At 41.4% G+C, this 21518-nt stretch overlaps 1 protein-coding gene across 5 annotated transcripts in view; it reads right to left on the minus strand.

Annotated features, from left to right (window-relative positions):
- Agk (acylglycerol kinase) overlaps positions 1 to 21518 on the minus strand; it is a 117889-nt gene that overhangs the window by 14764 nt on the left and 81607 nt on the right. For all 5 annotated transcript variants that reach the window (XM_013504988.1, XM_013504987.1, XM_005405406.2 and 2 more), the window contains 3 exons: positions 14130 to 14199; positions 3833 to 3912; positions 1097 to 1154 (listed from right to left, as the gene is read on the minus strand). In XM_013504988.1, the coding sequence (XP_013360442.1) occupies positions 1097 to 1154; positions 3833 to 3912; positions 14130 to 14199 (208 nt within the window). The remainder of the gene's footprint in view (positions 1 to 1096; positions 1155 to 3832; positions 3913 to 14129; positions 14200 to 21518) is intronic.

Consider the following 21518-nt stretch of genomic DNA (forward strand, 5'->3'; position numbering starts at 1 on the left):
CTCTGATTTGTTTCATTTTGTTGTCTTTTTGAGAGAGGGTCTCAATATGCAGTTCAGGTTGGCCTTGAGCTCACTTTGTAGCCCAGGCTGGTCTCGAACTCACAACGATCTTCCTGCCTCAGCCTCCCGAGTGCTGGGATTATAGGCATGCGCTGCCATGCCTGGCTTATACTACTTAACAGCTGAACATAGTGTACTGTCCCCACTGATGACTTTTCTGTTAGCATTTTCATTAATGTAAATTCCTAAGCTTTTCTTCATGCTAAATCCTTACTGTTTTGACTCCAGTTCCAATTCTGGGGCGGGGGATCAAATGAAGGGCTTTATATATGCCAGACAAGAACTCTACTATAGAGATATACCCTGAGCTCCTAATTTTTTCTTTCTTTTAGTGGCTCTGGGGGATTGAAACCGGGTCATTATACCACTAAGCTACACCCCCAGCCCTTTCAGTTTTTATTTTGAGATAGTACCTTGCTAAGTTGCCCAGGCCTGGCCTCAAATTTATAATCCCCCTGCCTTAACTTCCTGAGTAGCTGGTATTACAAGTATGTGTCACCATACTTGGGTCCTCAGCATTAATTTTTTAACATGTAATTCATGGCAGTACTGCCCAACAGAATTTTTTCAGATGATGGAAATATTATATTTTTACTGTCCAACATAGCAACCACAACCCATACTTGCTAGTATAGTCTAAAGCCTACTGATATTATCCACAAGCCTGTATAATTGGATATATTCCAATAAAAATCTTCAATTCACTGCCAGGTATTAATAGACACACACAAATAATTAAGGTACATATAATTCTGCTCAAGGTTTGTCTAGCAAGGGTGAGTGAATGAATAACAAAGACATGAAATATCAAAGAGAAATTCAACATGGCTTTGGTGGTAGAAGGAGTGAATAGGCAGTGAGAGGTGATTTGCTATCAAAACAAAAATATTTTCAGAAATTGTACACAATGAAATGCAGTCCATTTCAGTGTCGGAGCAAGACACACGCATCTGCAGTGAGGAATTACAGAATATCACAATATATCACAGAGAAATGACTAACACAGGACAAATTCTGCATTAGAAATTGCATTTACCTGAAGAGTGCTGAAAAAGTGGGCTGCTTTGGTTTTGAAAGGCCCAAGATACCAGTACCTGAGAAAGACCAAGATAAAAACCTGATTAAAATATCAGAAGAGCTATCAATGTGATAGATACCGTTCACGACAGACAATCCACTATGTAGAATTACACCTGCATTATGACTGCTGCTCTGCAAGCTTGGGGGCTGTAGCTTGAAATAAATGAGTATTACTGTATCATGGTATATTTTCAATCTGCATTTCAATGCTATGTCCAACACTGTGGAATTAGAAAATAGAAAGATTCTTGCCGTTTACAAGAGATGGACAGCCAGAGTCTCCCTGAGTCCTACATTCACAAGTGTCATAACACAGACTTTCGGCACTGAACAGAGTTTGTGATCATATGAAAGAGCCACGAGGGACGGATGCAGAGGCCACACCAAGAGTGCAGATGCCATGCAGCCTGGGGGTTACAAACCACACAACTGAATCCTATACCCCACGTCCTCTCACCAATGCACACGTAGCTAAGATGTGCAAACCAGCACACTCTCACATGAGTCAGGTTATGTAGCTTCCAAATGGCAAGCATTAAACGTTAGAATTAAGGATTTAATGCTATGTATTGTTAAACACATAAAAGTTCCAGGCGAGGAAGAGAGTAGATTCCTCTCTTAAAAATCATCTCAGTTACCAACCACTCCAGCTTAACTGCTCCCTATTGATTCTGACTGATGCGTATTTATTTAGCTCCTACTATGGATATGAAGAAATACAGAGCATAAAATTTCAGCTCTGTGAGCTTGAGATTTGAGGAAATAAGTCCTCCCTGAGTAACACAAAATAATAAATGACTATATATGCTGTGATAGAAACTGGCCACTGTTTATTGGTAAGAGTTATAAAGAAGGGAGAAAATATCATTAATGGTTTAAAATCACCACAGCATCCATGTTTGTAAAAATGGCACCACACCACAGTAAGGACATGGAACTCAAGAAGCAGCTGGGCATGAGGGATTTAGAAGAAAGAGGGAAGGAAGTCATTTCCGGCAAGAAGAGGTACAAGGGAATGAGGAAGAGTGAGAATAATAGGCCGAGAAGTGAGGAAAAGCTTGAAAACAAAGCTACGTGATTACATAACTAGGGATGATGGGACATTAAGTTGTGCCAGGAACACCAGAATGAAAAGTTTAGATAAAATCCAGCAGCAGCATGGAACTATTCTAAATTGTCACTCAGATTAATACTGTGATGCTGTGTGTGTGTGTGTGTGTGTGTGTGTGTGTGAGCTTACTGCATAGTTTGGTTTTTTTCCAGTTAGCCAAGTAGAAAAACATCTTGACTCGGGCATTTTCTTCTTTTTTTTTTTTTCTGGCAGTTTATTTCTAAGTGATCAGCATTTCCCTTCACCTCTGCCAATAGCAAATTTTGACGCTATGCTTATAGTCTCCTTATGGCCAACTAGAGAATGATTTCTTGTATCCTTTCTTTTTTCTTTCATACAAAAAAAGTGATTCAGTGGCCTTAACTCATTAGGAACAACCACAAGATTTTGAAATTCGTTATTCAGAACCAGTCAAAATATGGCGTAAATATATGAGATATTCCTGTGCTTGCACTTAATTGCTGATGAACACGTTTTGGAAAACAACCTGTCATTTCTTCAGGAAAGTTAAGCAATTCCGCTTGGTGAGTTGCTGGAATGAGATTGCAGATCAAACACAAGGTGCTTTTTGGACTCAACATAATCATGGCAAATGTTCAAATGAGAGGATGTGAAATATTGAGGACTAGTGTGTAATCTACTGCAGTAATATCTCTTTTTTGACATTCCACTGTCAGGAGTTTCATTAGCAGAAACCATAAAATGAAACAAGTTCAAGAAATTTCTGGGAAGTAAGTGTGGCAGCCTGGCCTAAAAAGTACAAGAGGGGCCCTTGATGAGAGAGCTGCGTGGGAGAACAATCATAATTCAGATAAACTCTACTACAACTGTAAGCTCCCGGCTTTACGAAAAGCAAAGAAAAACTACCACCCACCAGGGATGAAGTAAAGCTTCCGCAGTGTCTCCTTCAGCTCTACCTAGGAAGCCTTTGCCTACGCCACCTCTCCACATCAAATGGAGCCGGACACACCCTCTTCCCAAGCCAGGAGTTTCATTTCAGACAATGGATTCTCCCAAAGTAAGTCTATTCCATGCAAGCTAGCAATGGCCCTCTAATCAGCTCCAGTATAGGCCTGTTCTTCCATCTCACAGCACAGCCAGGCATCTGCCTTTCTTCCTTCTCCATAAGAGGCCGCCTGCGGTCACTCAATCTGCAAGGCCTTCAAAAAACAGCTCTCAGGAAAGTCTTCCAACCGGGCCCATAAGAGCTCTGCAAGGCTGAGGTCCAGGCAGTGCCTTCTGCTTGCTACCCAGCTAAGCATGCTACTGGATGGTAGGCAGTCCAGCTTCCTTTCAGTCTAGCATGAGCCTAAGCTACACTCAGAGATTATGTCTAAAAATAGACAAGTACCCACCTTTTTAGCTACCACCGAGCTGGTGCGTGGAAACTGGAACTTTCCCTAACCTGTCTACGTATGGGAGAGAAACCGCTCCCTGACGGTTCCTGTGTCATTATTCATCCCCAGTCATTATTCATCTCCAGGCCCGCTAAGTTTCTATGTGTACATTAAAATCCCTCTAATACAGGATCAGAATAAGATTTTTAAAAAATCATCACCCATCAATATAAGAATCCTTTACTTGCTAACTTTGACGCCAGCATCTCTGAAGGATCCCCATCGAAGGCCAGTCATCGCAAACACGGGCTGCTCCTTTTCACCCTGGAAGTTAAGCACAGTCAACTTGGATTCATGACTACAATAACTAGGAACTCTGTGCATGTAAGTACCTAGCAAGTGTGTATGGCCTACTTGTCATAGAACAAAAATTCTAAAAAGTACGTTCAAACATTAAAGAAATTAACCCGTATGTGCTCAGTAAAAGTATGTGAATAAGCCATACTATCAAATTAAAGTATTCATCAGGTCTCATGACACACTGGCAAGGGAAACAACTCATACTTTAGACTATGAATTAAGAACTATGCTGGCCCTTGGGACAATCAGTAGACAGGTCAGCCAGAAGTCCTTCTCTATCACACACCTGTACAAGGTAAACATAAATTAAAGCCTGCTTTCTCTTCAGAGGCCCAAGAGCTCTCAGGTAAGATAAGAACCCTGGAATTCTAGCATGTACCACCTGGAGATCTGAAAACACAGACAAATATGTCACAACAACTGAGAGTACACAGCAGCTTGGATTTGGCCCAAAGTTTTATGGCCAAATACTGCATATTAAAAGGAGTGTGTTTCTGAATTAAGCAACATTTAGAAAAACTACTCAAGAAAATCAATACTCCTAAGAATCTGGACTCTAAAACAAACCATCCTTAAGGTACAAATGTTATATGTACCAAGAGTTTGGATGAGATACTTTTCTGTAGCTCAGAATAGCAGCTAAAATCCAAAAGCTGAAAACTAATTGTTGAGTACCACTACCTTTTAAAGAGAGGTGCTGCCGCCTTCCATGGTGGTGCACGCCTGTGATCCCAGGACTCCGGGAGGCTGAGGAAGATCACAAATTTGAGCCCCTCCTGGGGCAACTTAGTGAGATCCTCTCTCAAAATAAAACGTAAAAAAGAGCCGGGGATATAACTCAGTGCAAAGGCCCTGAGATCAATTCCAGTACTGAAAAGAAAGGAAAGAAGGGAGGGACAGAAGGAGGGAGGAAAAGAAACCAGATTGGCTTCTCCCACAGCAGCATCCCATCAGGACCAGTATAAGCAAACATTAGCACCAGGGGGAGAATCTTTGAAGCTGGAAGTTGCTGGCCCAGGAAAGGATACTATGTCTTCTCCTTCAAGGAGGGAGGCCTCCTGAAAACCACTCTCACTTCCCTTTCTCCAGCACCAAAACCAAGCAAGGAGCTCCTGGGGTTCACACACAAATACGAGAAGCCCACAGGAAAAAGACACTGAAGCCGGATGCCCTTCGTTGCGCACCCACCAAGGCAGCACATCTGTTTGCTGTTCTCTCTTCTGCTTCAGCAAGTGAAAAGAGAACTAGAGGGAGAGAGGGCAGAGCGAAGCAGCAATGCTGAGACAACTCGCTGGATGGCACGGCAAAGGCGTATTAGTCTCCTGGGATCCAACTGGAAAGTGAGCAAGGCAGTAGGGCGTTGAATCATCCTGACACAGCTCATCTAAGCGTCTGTCCCAGGGCGACAGCCCCCCAGGAGGAAGAGACTTGGGAGGGTTCCAAGCCCGGGGGCTGGGGGTGGGAGCTGAAAGGGTTGCAGCTACCCCCGATCTCCAGCATCAGAAAAACTCACATGAGAACCCCTAAGACAGGCAGCCCTGGCGCATTGGCAACCAAGAGGGAGCTGTAGTAGCTGCGGTCAGGAAAAAAGATCTTTCTCTAATCCTGCTTCTGTGCGTCAAGAGTGGAGAAGCCACAAATACTAGAAAGGGGCGAAGGAAGGAAGAAACAGATGCAGAAGTACCTTGGTTCATCAACGCTTTTGTTTGCAAACTTTTGTCTGCATCGGGTGACAACCACCACTGCGGCCATCTGTCCTGCGCAAACACAAACGGGGCCGCCTTTTCCAAAATCGCAGAACAAATTCAGTTTGTGAACCGAAGTAACACTGTATTGCAAGGATGTTGAGGGGAGAGGTTAACTGCTAATTAACAGAGGCAGGAAAAATCCTACTGACCCAGTGACATTTAAACAGAACGACCTGAGACCTGACATCCGTGAGCAATCCAGATAAGGACAGAGAAACAACAAGGACCAGGCTGCACTCGGCCTTCAAGACGCCTGAATGACTGTGGCTTGTGTTCAGCGAGGAGAAGCCGCTGAAGGTCTTCGCGCACAGAAGTGACGTCTCCGAACTTGTGGCCGGGCCAGCTGTTGGATACAGACCACAGGGAGGCAAGGGCGGAAGGAGAGACTGTACTGAGGGCACCCCACAGCAGACCAGACACAGGACGGAGGGGACCGGGCCCAGGGCAGGAACCAGGGAGATACAGTGTGCAGACATGCTGGACTCGGTATCTATTCTGCAGGTGGAACTCACGGGTTTCTTGTCTACACTGTGGAGAGTCAAGGATGACCCAACATTTTTGGGTAAGTGGTGGTTTTATTAAAGTATAAGTGATCATTTAAAGACCACATTATTTCCTAGGAATGTCACATGCTGATCACTAATGATTTATAAGATAGCGCAGTAACACACAGCAACTGTTTGGGAGTGAGAACCCTCACATAATACCGACTGAAGCAATCTTAGACAAGTAATTTATATACTGTACACTGGCTTAATACTCAAACCTCCCCGTGTGATTTCCTTGGAGTGTCTCAAGTTATTACTACTGTATCCTCCCCTCTTAACTCAGTGAGTGGCAACACCCAATAAATAAAAGTTACTACAAATAAATAAAATTTAAAAAATGAAAAGTATTATTCTTAGTCATAAAACAATGTGATAGAATAATACTATAAAGAATTTACATGGGTCAAAACTATTTTCCTTTTTTTTTTTTTTTTTTTTTTTTTGAGATAGGGTCTCGCTGTGCAGTTCAGGCTGGCCTCAAACTCGCAACGATCTTCCTGCCTCAGCCTCCCCAGGGCTGGGATTACAGGTGTACACCACCACGCCCAGCTCAAGTTTCTGAAGACAAATATGCTTTCACTCCTGTGACCAAAGTGTCCTGAACCCCTACTCTGCACCAAGCATGGTGCCAGGGGCGGAGAGACACATGGAGGGCACGACCCCTCTTCTCCCCCTCAGAATGCCCACATTCTTCACTCAGCTCTCTGTGCACAAAGTCTTCCTCCGTAACAGCAGAGCCACCCAACTCGCACTGTTGTTCGTCAGTGCTCCTCTTAATTCTGCCAGCGAGAAGTGAATAAAATACTGAATCTAAACACTGTCTAGCCGGGCGTGGTGGCACATGCCTGTAATCCCAGCACCCAGGAGGCTGAGGCAGGAGGACTGTTGTGAGTTTGAGGCCAGCCTGGGCTACAGAGTGAGCTCAAGGCCAGCCTGAACTGCATAGCAAGACCCTGTCTCAAAAAAAAAGTTAAACACTATCTAAATAAAGTCCCACTTTACATTCGCCTTAACAAAACTACTGAGGTGGTTTAACCATGTGGAAAGTTTCCATACACCAGGCTTCTTACTTATATTAAACTAATCATCAATTCATTTTTTTCCGTGGGAGAGCATTAACAAATATGCAGTACATATCAGGGACTGGGAATAAAAATATCTTCACGTGCCAGATGTGATGGTGCACATCTGTAATCCCAGTACTTGGGAGGCTGAGACAAGAGGATCGCCGTGAGTTCAAGGCCGGGCTGGACTACATAAGAGATTCAAGGGCAGCCTGAACTACACAGTGAGACTCTGTCCCCAAAATAATAATAATAAAAGAAATCTTCAAGGAGCTCAAAGTAGAGGTAGTATTAGACACTGACAGTTCAAATATGAGAGAGCTACAAAGGGTAACTGGAAAACGCAAGCAGGTGCAATGGTATGATGGGTAGGTGAGAGAAGTGGGATGGTCAAAGAAAACAAGCTAAATTCTAAAACAAGTTGATGTGTTTGCATTTTTTTTCAGATGACAATAATAAATCAAGCTAATTAACATGAACTTCACTCATTCTCTTGTGGTAAGGCTTTAAAGTTTAGTTTCGGAGGCTGCAACAGATAGTACTTTATTATTTATCACAGCCATTCTGCTGTGCAGTTTGATCTCAAAAGCTTATTTCTCCTCTCTAACTGCAACTGTGGATCTTTTAACATTTCAATGTTTAAAAAATAAAGGACCTAGCTGAGCCTGGTGGCACAGACCCGTAATCCCTGTACTGAGGCAGGAAGACTGCAAATTCAAGTTTAGCCTGGGTAACTATGCAACTTAGTGAGACCCTGTCTCAAAATAAACACTAGAGGGGGTTGGGGCTATAGCTCCATGTAAAAGCCCTGGGTTCAACTCCCAATACTGCAAAAACGGCCAGCCAGCCACACAGGCAGGCAGATGGATGGACAGACCGACAGACATAAAGAATAGAAAACCTAAACTGGGAGAGATTGGGAAAAGACTGGAGAAAGAGAATAGGAGAGAACACTCTAGCCCAAGGGAGAGATGCAGCACAGAGCTTACTGCGTCTTCAGCAGCATCTCCCCATGTTGCTTTAGATGCTATTGAGTGTCACTTCACATGATGACAATGATGACAGAAGTTTCCATGGTGACATAAGCTGGGACACACCTAGGTTATTTGGTCTGCAACAAATTCTGTTTTTAACTGCAGTTCTTCATTAGTATGTCAACGTATATAAACAAAAGGAGAAATACAGTACATAGTTTCCCTGAGTTGTTAACCATCATCCCTTCTCTGGGAGGACTTCGTTCAGTAATAAAATCCCAAGGAAACTGCCGTTCTAGAGCCGAGCATGTGCCGTGCACAGGCAGTGCTCAGGGAGTACGGACTCAGGACCTGCACACTGCTGCCCTGACATCTGGGGGAAAGAATCGCAGGAATATTGCGTTAGGATCATCAGGAAAGCCTGGTAACCTCGAGGTTCCACTCATGTGCACTACTATGTCCTAGAAAGGAGTGGGGATGGCTCTGGACAGGAGGGGATGTGTAGGAAAGTTCTTCTAAAACCCGATCAAGAACCAGATGGGCATAGCGCTGTCAGGATTCAGAAGGGGCTGAAGGTCGGTCCTGGAGACCAGTCCTTGTGGAGGCACTGGGAGCGTGGCAAAAACAGATGCGCTCACATGGACAAAGAAGCCAACAGACACAGCACTACTGTGACCGAAGTGTCCACCCCTGCCTGGTGAAGGTCTGGACAAGCGGATGAGGTGCACAGGTCAGTAAACCAAAGCAAAACGAAAGACGGGCACACAAGCAGGCCACCACAGAAGTGGGACGTGCTGTCCAACGCACAGCAACCTCCCACAGCAAATCTCGGAGGAAGCCTAGCAATCTGTGGCAGAAAGTAACGGGGGAGGGGATGGAATAGCAGCCTCAGAGAGAGGGAAAACAATTCCTGTCAACTCTTAGTTCCGTGCCTAACCGAATTTTAGGGATCCTAGGTTAAGAGAAAAGAAATGAGGTAGAAGGACCTCTGAAGCCCCAAGCATCCCTAGAACGCTCAGAGCCCAGGTAAGGAAAGAAAGAAAGAACCAGAGTAGCCAGGAAGGACATGGGACAGGAAGGACAGAGGGGAAGAACACATTCTAGCTCCCCACCATGTCCCCTACCTGGTTCTGAGTTGAACCTGATTAAAAAAGGAAAAAACAGAAGAACTAGAAAGAACTCAACAATCTTTCCAGTACTTTCTCTAAAGTCAACTACTGGGCACCACAAATGTCAATACTGGGGAAAAATGCTCTTTAAAAACCATGCTATAGTGCCAAGTGTAAGATCACCTCCAAAGCAGCAGTGTGGAGAAAGCAACAGACCGCGAGACAAACTTAGATGCTAGTTCTGCCTCTAGCACAATGAGGCATACTATCAGTGACTTTTGTTAATCTGTCAACGAGGATAAAATACACATCTTGGTTTCTTCACCATGAAGGAAGTTCAAATGAGATGTGAACACACACACTAAACATGTAAAAAGTGAAATACAAGGCACTACCATTTCCAAAAACTATTTTTTTTTTGGTTTTTTTTTTCCCAGTACCGGGAATCGAACTCACTACCTTGCGCTTGCCAGGCAGGCGCTGTGCCGCTGAGCTAAATCCCCAGCCCCTCCCAAAACTATTTCTTATTTTTGGGAAATAGCTTGCTATATGTTGGGATTTGGGTTATTCTCTCTCTTTTTTTTGATACCGGGAATTGAACTCAGGGCCTGTGCTTGCCAGGCAGGCGCTGTGCCGCTGAGCTACATCCCTGGCCCCCGGGTTACTCTCTAAAAGAAGAAGAATTCAGTATCAGGCTTTGTCTCTAAAGCATTTCCCCATATTCTGAAAGCAATTTCCAGAAATAGGAAGAAAAGTGAAAACCCATTCAACTTAGCTGGGTTCCTCAGAAACCACAGTAAAGGCTGCGGCACCACATTTTCTAGGAACTGATTTAAAAGTTTTCCGCTTCCTGGGTTGCGTCGTCAATACAGAGTCTGTGGTAAATTTGACACTGGTTTCATCAATTCACAAAATCAGTGTATTTCAAAGAAAAAGAAAAAGGAGACAAGAGACATTTAACACATTCCCACCAGCTTGATGCACGGGTGGAAATGCATGACTGTCCCACTGGGCAGTATAAACACATCTAATCATTTTCTTTACTCTTTTTAACTAATAGAATTAATAAAAAGCCCCCCAATGGGACAGACATACGTGTACCACCAGCGGTTCAAACCACCCAGCAGTGAGAGTTACAAATTACAGCGCCACCATGAACATGTTAAATACATTTAAATTTCCAGTTAAATTCTAGTTACTATGGAATGTATTACTTTTAACACATACAAAACAAACAGTAAATTGCTCAGTTATTAAGATGCATATTCTGACTCACCTTCTTTAATCATAAAAATATTTTAAAATAATACCATAGGTAAGAATCTGTAGTATATTTACTAGGGTAGAATTTCTTTCAGCACAGCCCTTCCATTTTGTGAGAGCAATTTATTGTATGTTGAAAGATCAATGGTGATTTAATCACTTTTAACAAGCCCAGTGAGACTGTGGTGAAGAGTGTAGACATCAGCGCAAGAAGAAGAAAGAAAAATAAAAGGAAAATAGACTATGAGCTCATAGGTTCATCCACCAATTGTAAGGATGCACACGGCAAAGTCTAATACAGTGCAAGAGTCTCTTATCAGAAACGTTTGGAACTAGAAGTGCTGCCCATCCTGGAGTTTTTTTGAAGTCTGGAAAATCTGCATAGGCTTCACAGCTTATGGTTCAGCATTCCAAATCCAGAAGTCCAAAATCTTCTAAAAATCTGAAACTCTGGGTCATGGCCAGATTTTGGACTTTCAGAAAGAGAAGCTAAGGATAGCTAACAGCAACATTTGGAGACAGAAGTTTAGGATCAAGTCACAGCACAGACCCTTCTTTTGCAAATATTAGGAAAGGAATGAATATAAATACTTATCCTGAATGTAGCTGGTATATTTTAAGGCCAAATCTGAGTAGAGTACATAAAAAGTGATTTAATTTCACAGCTCTATCTTCTTAAGAATTTGCCCCCTTTTTTGCCAAGAAAAAAAAAAATGCTTAGATGAAGAAGGAATAGTTACTTAACTACTACCCAGTAAAAATATCTGTTCAATTAGGAATTAAATTAATTTTTAAGGAGAGGATCCTGGTCAAGAATTCAAAATGCCTACTGCAACTTCCCTCTTCTGCTCTTACCTCCAATTTTTATTTTGGAAAATGCCAAAACAAAAATTTAAAAAGTACCATGATCACCTTTTATACCTTTCCCTTAAATGTACTGCTGCCGACATCTCCCCTATATTAGCCTTGTCCTACAGAGTTGTTCAATTTACAAGTAAGTTGAAGCTTCACCCTCAAATGTTTCAGCATGTATTTCCCAAGAGCATGGACATACACAGACATAACCATAATACCAACGGCACTCTCAAAATATCTAACACCAGCCCAGGCACAGTGGTACATACGGCAATCCTAGTTACTTGGGAGGCTGAGGCAGGAGGATTGCACGCTCAATGCCAGCATGGGAAACTCAGCAAGGCCCTATCTCAAAACGTAAAACAAAACAACAACAAAAAAGTCTTTTAAAGGGCTGGGAGCCAGGCATGGTGGTGCACACCTGTAACCCCAGCACTCAAGAGGCCGAGGCAGGAGGATCACTGTGAGTTCAAGTCTAGCCTAGGCTAAAAAATGAGTTCAAGGCCAGCCAAACTGTACAATGAAACTCTCTCACAAAAAGACCAAAAAAAGGCAGTGGGGAATATAGCTCAGTAGTAGAGTACTCCTGGATTCAAGCCAGTACTGGGGGAAAAAAGAAACTGAGTATCAATACATAATCTCTAATATATAATTCATATTAAAAGATCTCTAACATCCCAATAATTATGATCATTAAGACTGCCGTTGCTTTTCATTTTTCCAGTCCAGGATCTTATACTGATTTGGTTTTATTTCTTTAGTTTCTCTTACTATTAAGCAGACTTCCACCTCCTTTCGGCTTTCCTAACATTGACATTTTTTAAAGAAGCTTAGTCAAAATGTTGTTTAGAATGTCCCACAATCTGGATCTGTCTGATGAGTTTCTTATCATTAGATTCAAATTAGTTAAGCATTTGAGGAAGAAACTTACATTTCTGACATTGTGTCTGCCCTGTGCTTTATCTCTGAAGGCAGACGATGTCCGCTATTCCATTACTGGCAACACCACGCGTTTGATAATTTGGGAGAAGTGGCACATGATACATTCTCCACTCTAAACGTGGAGAAGCTGTCAAATACTGGTGGCCTGTTTGGATATGTGTTTCTCAGCAGCTTCTTGTCCAATGGTTTTTATATCAATTGATGATCTTGACTTGAATCATCAAAATAGTGACTGCAAAATGGGAATACTTTTATTCTATCCTTCTATAGCTACTAGCTAACCATTCTTCTGTAATAGCCAGTTCTTCTATGGAAATGGGCATTCTCCACTTCTTAAGGCATTATTATTCTTTTTGATATTTAAACTGCCCATCACCCTCTTATGTCTTTCTGAGAAGTTAGCATCAATTTTTGAGAATGTCCTTGCCTTATTTTTCCTCTGCCTCTGAAAATCACCACTTCACAGAGTCCTGGCTATTTTTTAGGAGGGAATACACTAAAAGACCAAAATCTGGATTTCGGGCATGCTCACTGTGTGGGACATCATCGCCTCTCGGCCCTTCCAGGTGGCACAGCCAGCACACACATTTCTAAAACAAGAACCTTACTCCCACACTAGAAATAAGAAAAACATAATCTATAAAATCCTGTCTTTTAGGAAGCCAGTCAGAGAGCTGACATACAGCCCACCAAGTGATCTACATTCCAGAGAAAGATGGAACATGAGAACGGTTTCACCCTTGGAAGGACATAAAGAGAGAGGCAGCCACCATATACAAAGGTAAGATAAAGTCAGCCACTGTGCTAAGTACTTTATGAGCTCTTAAAACAACCATAGGAGGTAGATCAATGGCTTGTGGTTATCTGTGGTCCAAAGGTAACCAACAGAGACACTTCTATATTAGAAAGAGATATAAAACAATAAAGCTACACTCCTAGCCATTTTTTATTCTGACAGAGGGTCTCACACTAAAATGCGCAGTTGGCCTCAAATTGTGATCCTTCTGCCTCAGCCTCCAGAGTAGCTAAAGTGAGAAACATGAGCCACCACGCCTAACTAAGAATTCCTATACATGACAAAGAGATTGAGCTAAGGCCTAAAACTGATACACCCTCAATGGGCATCATGCATTCAACACGACTGCACTACACACTTGAAAGGCTGAGAAGGTAAATTTTATGATATATGATCCTGCATCACAATTTTCCAACCTTTTTTGGTACTACTGGGGATCGAATGCAGGGCTTTACCCATGCTAGGCAAGCTCTCTCCCAATAAGCTTCAGTCCCAGGCCCTCCTACAATTTTTTTAAAAAGTCGGATCCTGTCGGGAATGGTGGTGCACACTTGTAATCTCAGCACTCGGGAGGCTGAGGCAGGAGGATCATTGCGAGTTCGAGACCAGCCTGGGCTACAAAGTGAGCTCAAGGCCAGCCTGAACTGCACAGCGAGACCCTGTCTCAAAAAGATAAAAAAAAAAAAAAAAGTTGGATCCTAAGCATATCAACTATTGATAAGAAATAGAATGAACAGGTAAAGTTTCTTCTCTAGGGACAAATACTTGGCATAGGAAGGGAAGAGGGACAGTTGCATTCAACAAAACTGCATTTGAGTGGCTACATTTAACACGTGTGTATCACTGTGATAATTTTTTCAAAATCTGAGGAAGAGACCTCACCTTGATCTGCAGGACATCAAGTGGAATGGTCTCTCCCTTCACAATGGCAAGCGTGGCGTCTGTAATATATCTAGAGGGGAACAAAATGGAAATGAGTACATCACAGAAATAAGTCACACCTCCCCGCCATACACAGACACTCTGGCCCAGAATATTAGGACGTGGGTCAGCAAGAAGATGGTCTTTCCAAAATAAAGAACACAAATGAGTAGAAAAGAATTACCTAAAGAAATATGGGGGAGAGGGCGCTGGTACAGACTCAAGGAGAAGGCTTTGGCAAAGGAAAAGTCTATACAAAACGTCAGTTTCTTATTTATTTAACATTTATTGAGTCTCTCCACTGGGCCTGATTCATATTTATCACTGGAAAATATAATACTTATATACATAATAATAACAACATCTTTTATTCATTGTATGAAATGCAGGTACTTCAAAAAGCAATGTTTATTTCTACTGTAACAGTCAGAAGGTAACTAAAGGACAGGATTTGTTGTTGCTATCATAGCAAACCATAATCCAGAACCCAAAACATGTTTCTTCTATTTCCAAGATTAGGAAATAGGGCATGCGACATTTTAACTGCTGATTCATTTGTTCGAAGTCAGGAGACTATTCTTATCTACCCTTTCAGAGACTTTTGACAAGTCTATATGTAAAAAAGTACTTATCAAAAGGCAAGTTCTATTGATATCCACCCAGGGCATGTGAAACTACAGCAGGCCTTAGAAGCAGTTCTAGAGTTTGTACTTCAATTCCATCTGAGGTTAGACACACACAAACACAGTCAACCAAAGAAGCACCGCACCAACACGTGGCTGCATGCTCAAGTCCGTGCACTCAGATCGGAGAGAATAAGTAGATCCACATCAAGCGCTTCCTCACACAGCCTGTCTGCCCCTCATGCAACCTGCTGCAGTCTCTGCTAGGCTAGCTCCTTTCATCCTTCAGCTCTTCACTGAAATGTCCCCTTCTCAGGGAGGCCCACCCCATGCAGCTCAGAAGTAGTTCTTTCCCTGGTACATATTCTCTACGACCACGTAGCCCTTTATAGATCATAGTCCTTTACAGATCTCAACTTATAATATACTATTTCTTTTTTTTTTTTTTGGTTTTTCTCCGGTACCGGGAACCGAACTCACGACCTTGCGCTTGCCAGGCAGGCGCTTTGCCGCTGAGCTAAATCCCCAGCCCCAATATACTATTTCTTTATCATCTGTTTCTTCCTGGAGACTGAAAGTTCCATATGATAAATGACAATTACATCCATTTATTGACCACTGCAAAACACGTACCTGGCACGGCGCAAGGCACATACTCAGTACTTGATATTTGCTGCATTACTTTATTCTATAGAATTGCAAGCACATAAACGGAGAGCAGTACCATGGACCCCTGTATATTCCTCAGACAGCTTTGACAATTACCTGCTTCCAGTCAACATTACTTCCTTTAGGGGGCTGGGGATTTAGCTCAGCGGCAAAAAGCGCCTGCCTGGCAAGCGCAAGGTCGTGAGTTTGGTTCCCGGTACCGGAGAAAAACCAAAAAAAAAAAAAAAAAACTTTACTTCCTTTATATGCCCCATTTGCCCACAAACATATGTCACTAAGGTGAATTTCAGACAAACTATTAATTCATTTATATCAACATATATTTATCCATGTGCAAATCTCCTCAAATAGCATACGAATATATATGTAGACATACATACCTATTCACTTCTTGATTAAATCAAGATCCAAAGAAGATATGCACATTACAATTAGCTTATGTCTCAAGTCTTTCCTATTCTGTAAATACCCTCTCTATTTCATTTTCCAACTGGGTCTTACAGAAGTTCATGAGGGTCTGGATTTTACTGATCGCACCCGATGATAACAACATAGGTCTCTATTCTGCATATCTTCAGAATATCTAGACTAGAAATCGGTATATGATTCAGCTTTACAGGTTTTGGCAAAAACCCTACGTGGTGATGTCTACTTCCACCAGGGGATATATAATAAGTGGCTATCTCTCTTTCTGTGAAGGTGGCACCACTGAAAATCCTTGCCTCATCCAACTATCTGATCTTGGACAAAGAGGCCAAAAAACGTACACTGGAGCAAAGATATCTTCTTAACAAATGGCACTGGGAAAGCTGCTATTTACATGCAGAAGACTCACTCAACACCTTATCTTTTTTTTTTTTGAGACAGAGTCTCACTATGTAGTTCTGGCTGGCCTTGAGCTCATTATGTAGCCCAGGCTGGCCTCAAACTCACAGCGATCCTCCTGCCTCCACCTCCCGAGTGCTGGGATTACAGGTGTGCACCACCACGCCTGGCGCAACACCATCTCTTTTACTATGCACTAAACTAAAATCAAAATCGATCAAAGATCTAAATGTCAAAACAGAAACAATCTGTTGGAAGATAAAATTGGTAAAACTCTTAAAGACATAGGTGTAGGAAAGGACTTTCTAAACAGCAACCCAACTGTACCAAAAATAATACAAGAATCAACAAACGGGAACATAAATTTAAAAGCTTTTGCACAGCAAAGGAAGCAAGTAACAGAATGAAGAGAATCTACATAATGGGGAAAAATGTGCCAGCTACTCCTCAGACAAAGGACTAATATCTACAATATTCAAAGAGCTAGAGGCTGGGGATTTAGCTCAGCGGCAAAGCGCCTGCCTGGCAAGCGCAAGGTCATGAGTTCGGTTCCCGGTACCAGAGAAAAACCAAAAAAAAAAAAAAAAAAAAAAAAAATTCAAAGAGCTAAAAACTAGTAGAACTCCTCCAACATAAAAGACCCAATCAAAAAATGGGCAACTGAAATGAATGAACCCTTCTCAGAAGAAGTACAAATGGCCAATAAGCACATGAAGAAATGCTCAACATCTCTGGCTATTAGAGATATGCAAACTGAAACAACACTGAGATCCCATCTGACTCCAGAAAGACTGGCTATCGAGAAGTCAGATGATAACAAATGCTTGCAAGGCTGTTGGAAAAAGGAACCCTTCTACATTTTTGGTGTGAATGTAAATTACTTCAACTGATATAGAAATCAGAATGGAGATTCCTCAAAATATTGAAACTAGAAATTCCATTTGACCTAGCTATTGTCCTTCTAAGTATCTTCCTGAAAGAGTTAAGGACATCATATTACAGTGATACATGCATACCCATGTTTATAGCAGCACAATTCATAATATCTAAATCTTGGAAGTGGCCTATATATCCATCAACAGATGAATGGTTAAAGAAAATGTATTTATACACAATGGAGTATGACTCTGCAATAAAAGGATAAACTTGAATCATTTATAGGAAAATGGCTGCATCTTGAGATGTTAAGTGAAATAAATCAGACAGAGGAGTTTAAATATAACATTTTTTTTCCCCCCAGTACCAGGAACTGAACTCACGACCTCATGCTTGCCAGACAGGCACTGTGCGCTAAGCTAAATCCCCAGCCCCCACAGTGTCCCTTATATGAGATATCCAAAACGTAAATAAAGAGAAAAATAGAAGACAGATAATAGGAAAACGGGAGATAGACCTCTTGCAAAAGGATAGGGCAGTTAGAGATGGAGGGAGGGGTTAAGAGAGGGGATAAAGAACTAAGATGTGTTAGGTACACGTACCAACTCCCAATGAGGAATAGAATCACTACTGCAAACAGTACTAATAAAAACTGAAAAAATACATATACACAACTGAAAATAAAGAAAATCCTTGCCTTTCTTTAACCACATTTTTAAACTAACAGATTACAAACTGACCATCTTTTAATGAGGAGCAGAGGGGGAGAGGGGGAGAGGGGGAGAGAGAGACAGAGCGAGGGGGAGAGGGAGAGGTGAAGAGGGGAAGAGGGGGAGGGAGGGAGAGAAAGAGAGAGGAAGGGAGGGAGGGAAGAAGGGAGGGAGGGAAAGAAGATGGAAGGAAGGAAGGAAAGGAGAAAGAAAGAGAAAGAAAGAAAGAGAGAGAGAGAAAGAAAGAAAGAAAGAAAAGAAAAGAAAAGAGAGGAAAAGAAAAGAAAAGAAAAGAAAAGAAAAGAGAGGAAAAGAAAAGAAAAGAAAAGAGAGGAAAAGAAAAGAAAAGGTAGATGGAAGGAAGGGAGGGTGTGAAGTCTTTCCAGTTCACCATTTTTCTCTTAGCACCAGTTTCAGATTCCTTCACATTACTCAGTGTGTCCATAGATGAGTTTCTATTGCTGAGCATTACTGCATCATAGATACATGTTTAGTCATTTATCCATTCACCAACTGATAGGCACTGACCCTGTTTCAAGTTTTTGGAATAAAGCTTCTCTGTATGTTCATGTCTAGGCTTCTGCATCAGTGCATCTTCATTTCTTTTTGGGTAAATATCTAGAGGTGTGACTGCCGCTCAATTTTATAAGAAAATGCTACACACCATGTCCCACAGTGGACATACTATTATTTGGCATTTGTAGAGCGATCTACAAGTTTCGGTGACTGCTTGCACTTGTCAGTGCTTCCTGTGGGGTTGGTTTCAACCCCTTTCCCTTGTTTAAGCATTCTAATAAGAGCCATGATGGCAGCCACTGTGCGTTTAATTTGCATTTCCCTAGTAACTAAAGGTTTTCGTCTAGATTGTACATACAAGTCTATGGTTCATTTCAGGTTAATTTTTAGGTATCCTTTGAGGTACGTGTTCGTGTTTTGGTTTTTCTTTTTTGTTTGTCTTTTACACTTCTGCCATTGTTCTAGCACCAGTTTGTTGACAAAACTGTCCTTTCTCCACCAAACCGCCTTGCGGCCTCTGCTGAAAATCAATAGTCTATATATACATGGGTCTAATCTAATTCTGGACCCTTTCTCTCATCGATCTATGTCTCTCTTCTTTGCCAACAGCACAATGTCCTGACTACTATAGTCAGAGTGAGTCTTAGAATCAGATAAGGTAAAGTTCTCCAACTTTGTTATGCTTTTTCAAAATTATTTTGGCTATTCGAATTGAGTTTTTCATATAAAACTTTCATGAATTAGTTAACTTCTACAAAAGTCTTCTGGACCTGTGGGTCTGTGCTGACTTTATAATTTGGAGTGAATGACATCTCAGTACTACATCACACACTCCATGAATATAAATATATTTCTACTTATCTAGGTTCTATGCCTTTAATGATATATAGTTTTCAGCATTTCAATCTTACACGTTTTATTAAACTTATCTCTCAGTATTTAACGTTTTTTGTAAAGGGTTAGCAATGTTAATATTCCATTTCCTTTATTGTCATATAGTTATATTTTAGAATACAGTAACTATTATCAATGAAGTAAAATAATTATTTAGTCCAAGTTTAAGTACAACTGGAAGATTGGAGTCATTTAGAAATTAATTTCCATTCCAAAAAAAGAGTAGTTTCTCAAATAACATGCCCCTCCTAATCTACTCTGCCATGTAGAGACCCAGTTAATATTGTGACATTGGTAGGAAAAGTCACCTTTCCATGTAATTGATGGGAATATGTATAAAGTGTTCTTTTTTAAAAAATTCTAGGTAAAGCAGCATGAGAATAGAAGGAATCCGCTTTCTTCTATTTTAATTATAGAATCTGGAATCGGTAATTATATGTCACCCTATATTATTTGTTGTTTCTCCTCCCAAATGAATTTTCAATAAATATTAATCTTCAGGCATAACTATATTTATTTAACCAGTCCTTATTTTAGCTTTTACACAGTTATCTAAAGGCAGTACAATTAATTGTACATTTGACAAACACACACGAGGAAAGAGGTTTAGAGAGACTCCCAAGAAGCCAAGCAAACATATGCTAAACAAAAACTGACTTCGGTCTAACTGCAAAGATACACACCCTCCACCTTGTGAGCTGCTTTAGTAAAAAAGGTGCACCTACGGATTCCCGAAGAGAAATCTCACATCTAAAATCTATGTAAACTAGGTGTGGTGGTGCACACCTATAATCTCAGTACTCGGGAGGCTGAGACAGGAGGATCACTGTGAGTTCAAGGCTAGCCTGGGCTACAAAGTGAGCTCAAGGACAGCCTGAAGTGCATAGGGAGACCCTGTCTGAAAAAGACAAAAAAAAAAAAAAAAAACCTATGTGATCTCCGGGTCTCTCCATCATGGCATCCAGTTTTAACACATCATTTAGTACAATTTAAGATACTTTAAAATCCCCAAAATGTACATTCTAAATGCTTGAATTAAATTCTGGGCTCCCCAGTAAGCAAGCTGAATCTATTATACTTTCTCATATTTCTCAATGAACACATTTTTGTCCCATTTTTCCCCCAGTATAGATGCTACCTGGGAAATGGGAATCAGTTTTAAAAATGAGACTCAGTTTAGGAGAAAGCAAGCAGCACAAAAGTTTAAAATCCTAAAGCACTGTGCTTCCTCTGAATAGCACCCAGCATACTGACAAGTTTAGCATGTACTTTTGAGACACTGACCTTCGGAAAAGACAGCAACTCAAAAAGCCTTTTTATATATTGAATTGTTTTCATAAATTGCTTGGTAAAAGACAACTAAAATGCAACCTTATATTTATCATTCTCCAGCAATAACTGGAAGTTCTAAATAAAGCAGCACTGTAGCATGGAACAGCAGTTTTAGGACTATTTACCTGCAACATTCCAAATTCTAAGAAAAAGATTCTGTTTTCTTCTGTAGTAATTATGGTACAAACAATCTTGACAGCAGGGCAAAAAGCAAACTCTTGCTCTTTTGAAATAGCCTTAGGCAACTGCTAGGTTAAGAGGTCCACAAAATTCTAAACCCAGGGCAGAGTTAGTTGATTACCTAAGAGCCCTGGGACATGCTTATAAATTAAATTTTATAAATCTCTGAATTATAAACGAAATAGTAACAGCAGTAGTTTAACAACAGGAGAAAATCAGCTCCCCGAGAAATGGAATGGCGTCTCAGGAACCGAGGGCTGCCAAAGCATAAATTGGCTTTGGGACAAGCAAGGGTTCTCTAAGGACACTGGCGGAGCTCTGACCACAGACATAGCTATTTCAAAATGTTGGATAAAGTGTTAAAAAAATCTCTATTGGCACAAGAGAAATCCAAGTTCTCTAATGTAACCAAGACTTGAACCAGACAGTATTTATCTCAGATAAGCAACAATGTGATTAATTCACTTGTCATTACCTATGTATTGCTTCTCAAAACTGCTCAATTGGGCCCAGCATAGGGATGCACACCTATAATCCCAGCTACTTAGGAGGCTGAGTTAGAAGGATGGCCAGTTAGAGGCCAGCATGGACATCTTAGTAAGACCCTATCTCAAGTAAAATTTAAAAGGGGGGGCTGGGGATTTAGCTCAGCGGCAAAAGTGCCTGCCTGGCAAGTGCAAGGTCGTGAGTTCGGTTCCCCAGTACCGGAGAAAAACAAAAAAAAA

This window comes from Chinchilla lanigera, unplaced genomic scaffold (assembly GCF_000276665.1).
Source record: "Chinchilla lanigera isolate Chin_1 unplaced genomic scaffold, ChiLan1.0 scaffold00093, whole genome shotgun sequence".
Lineage (NCBI taxonomy): Eukaryota > Metazoa > Chordata > Mammalia > Rodentia > Chinchillidae > Chinchilla > Chinchilla lanigera.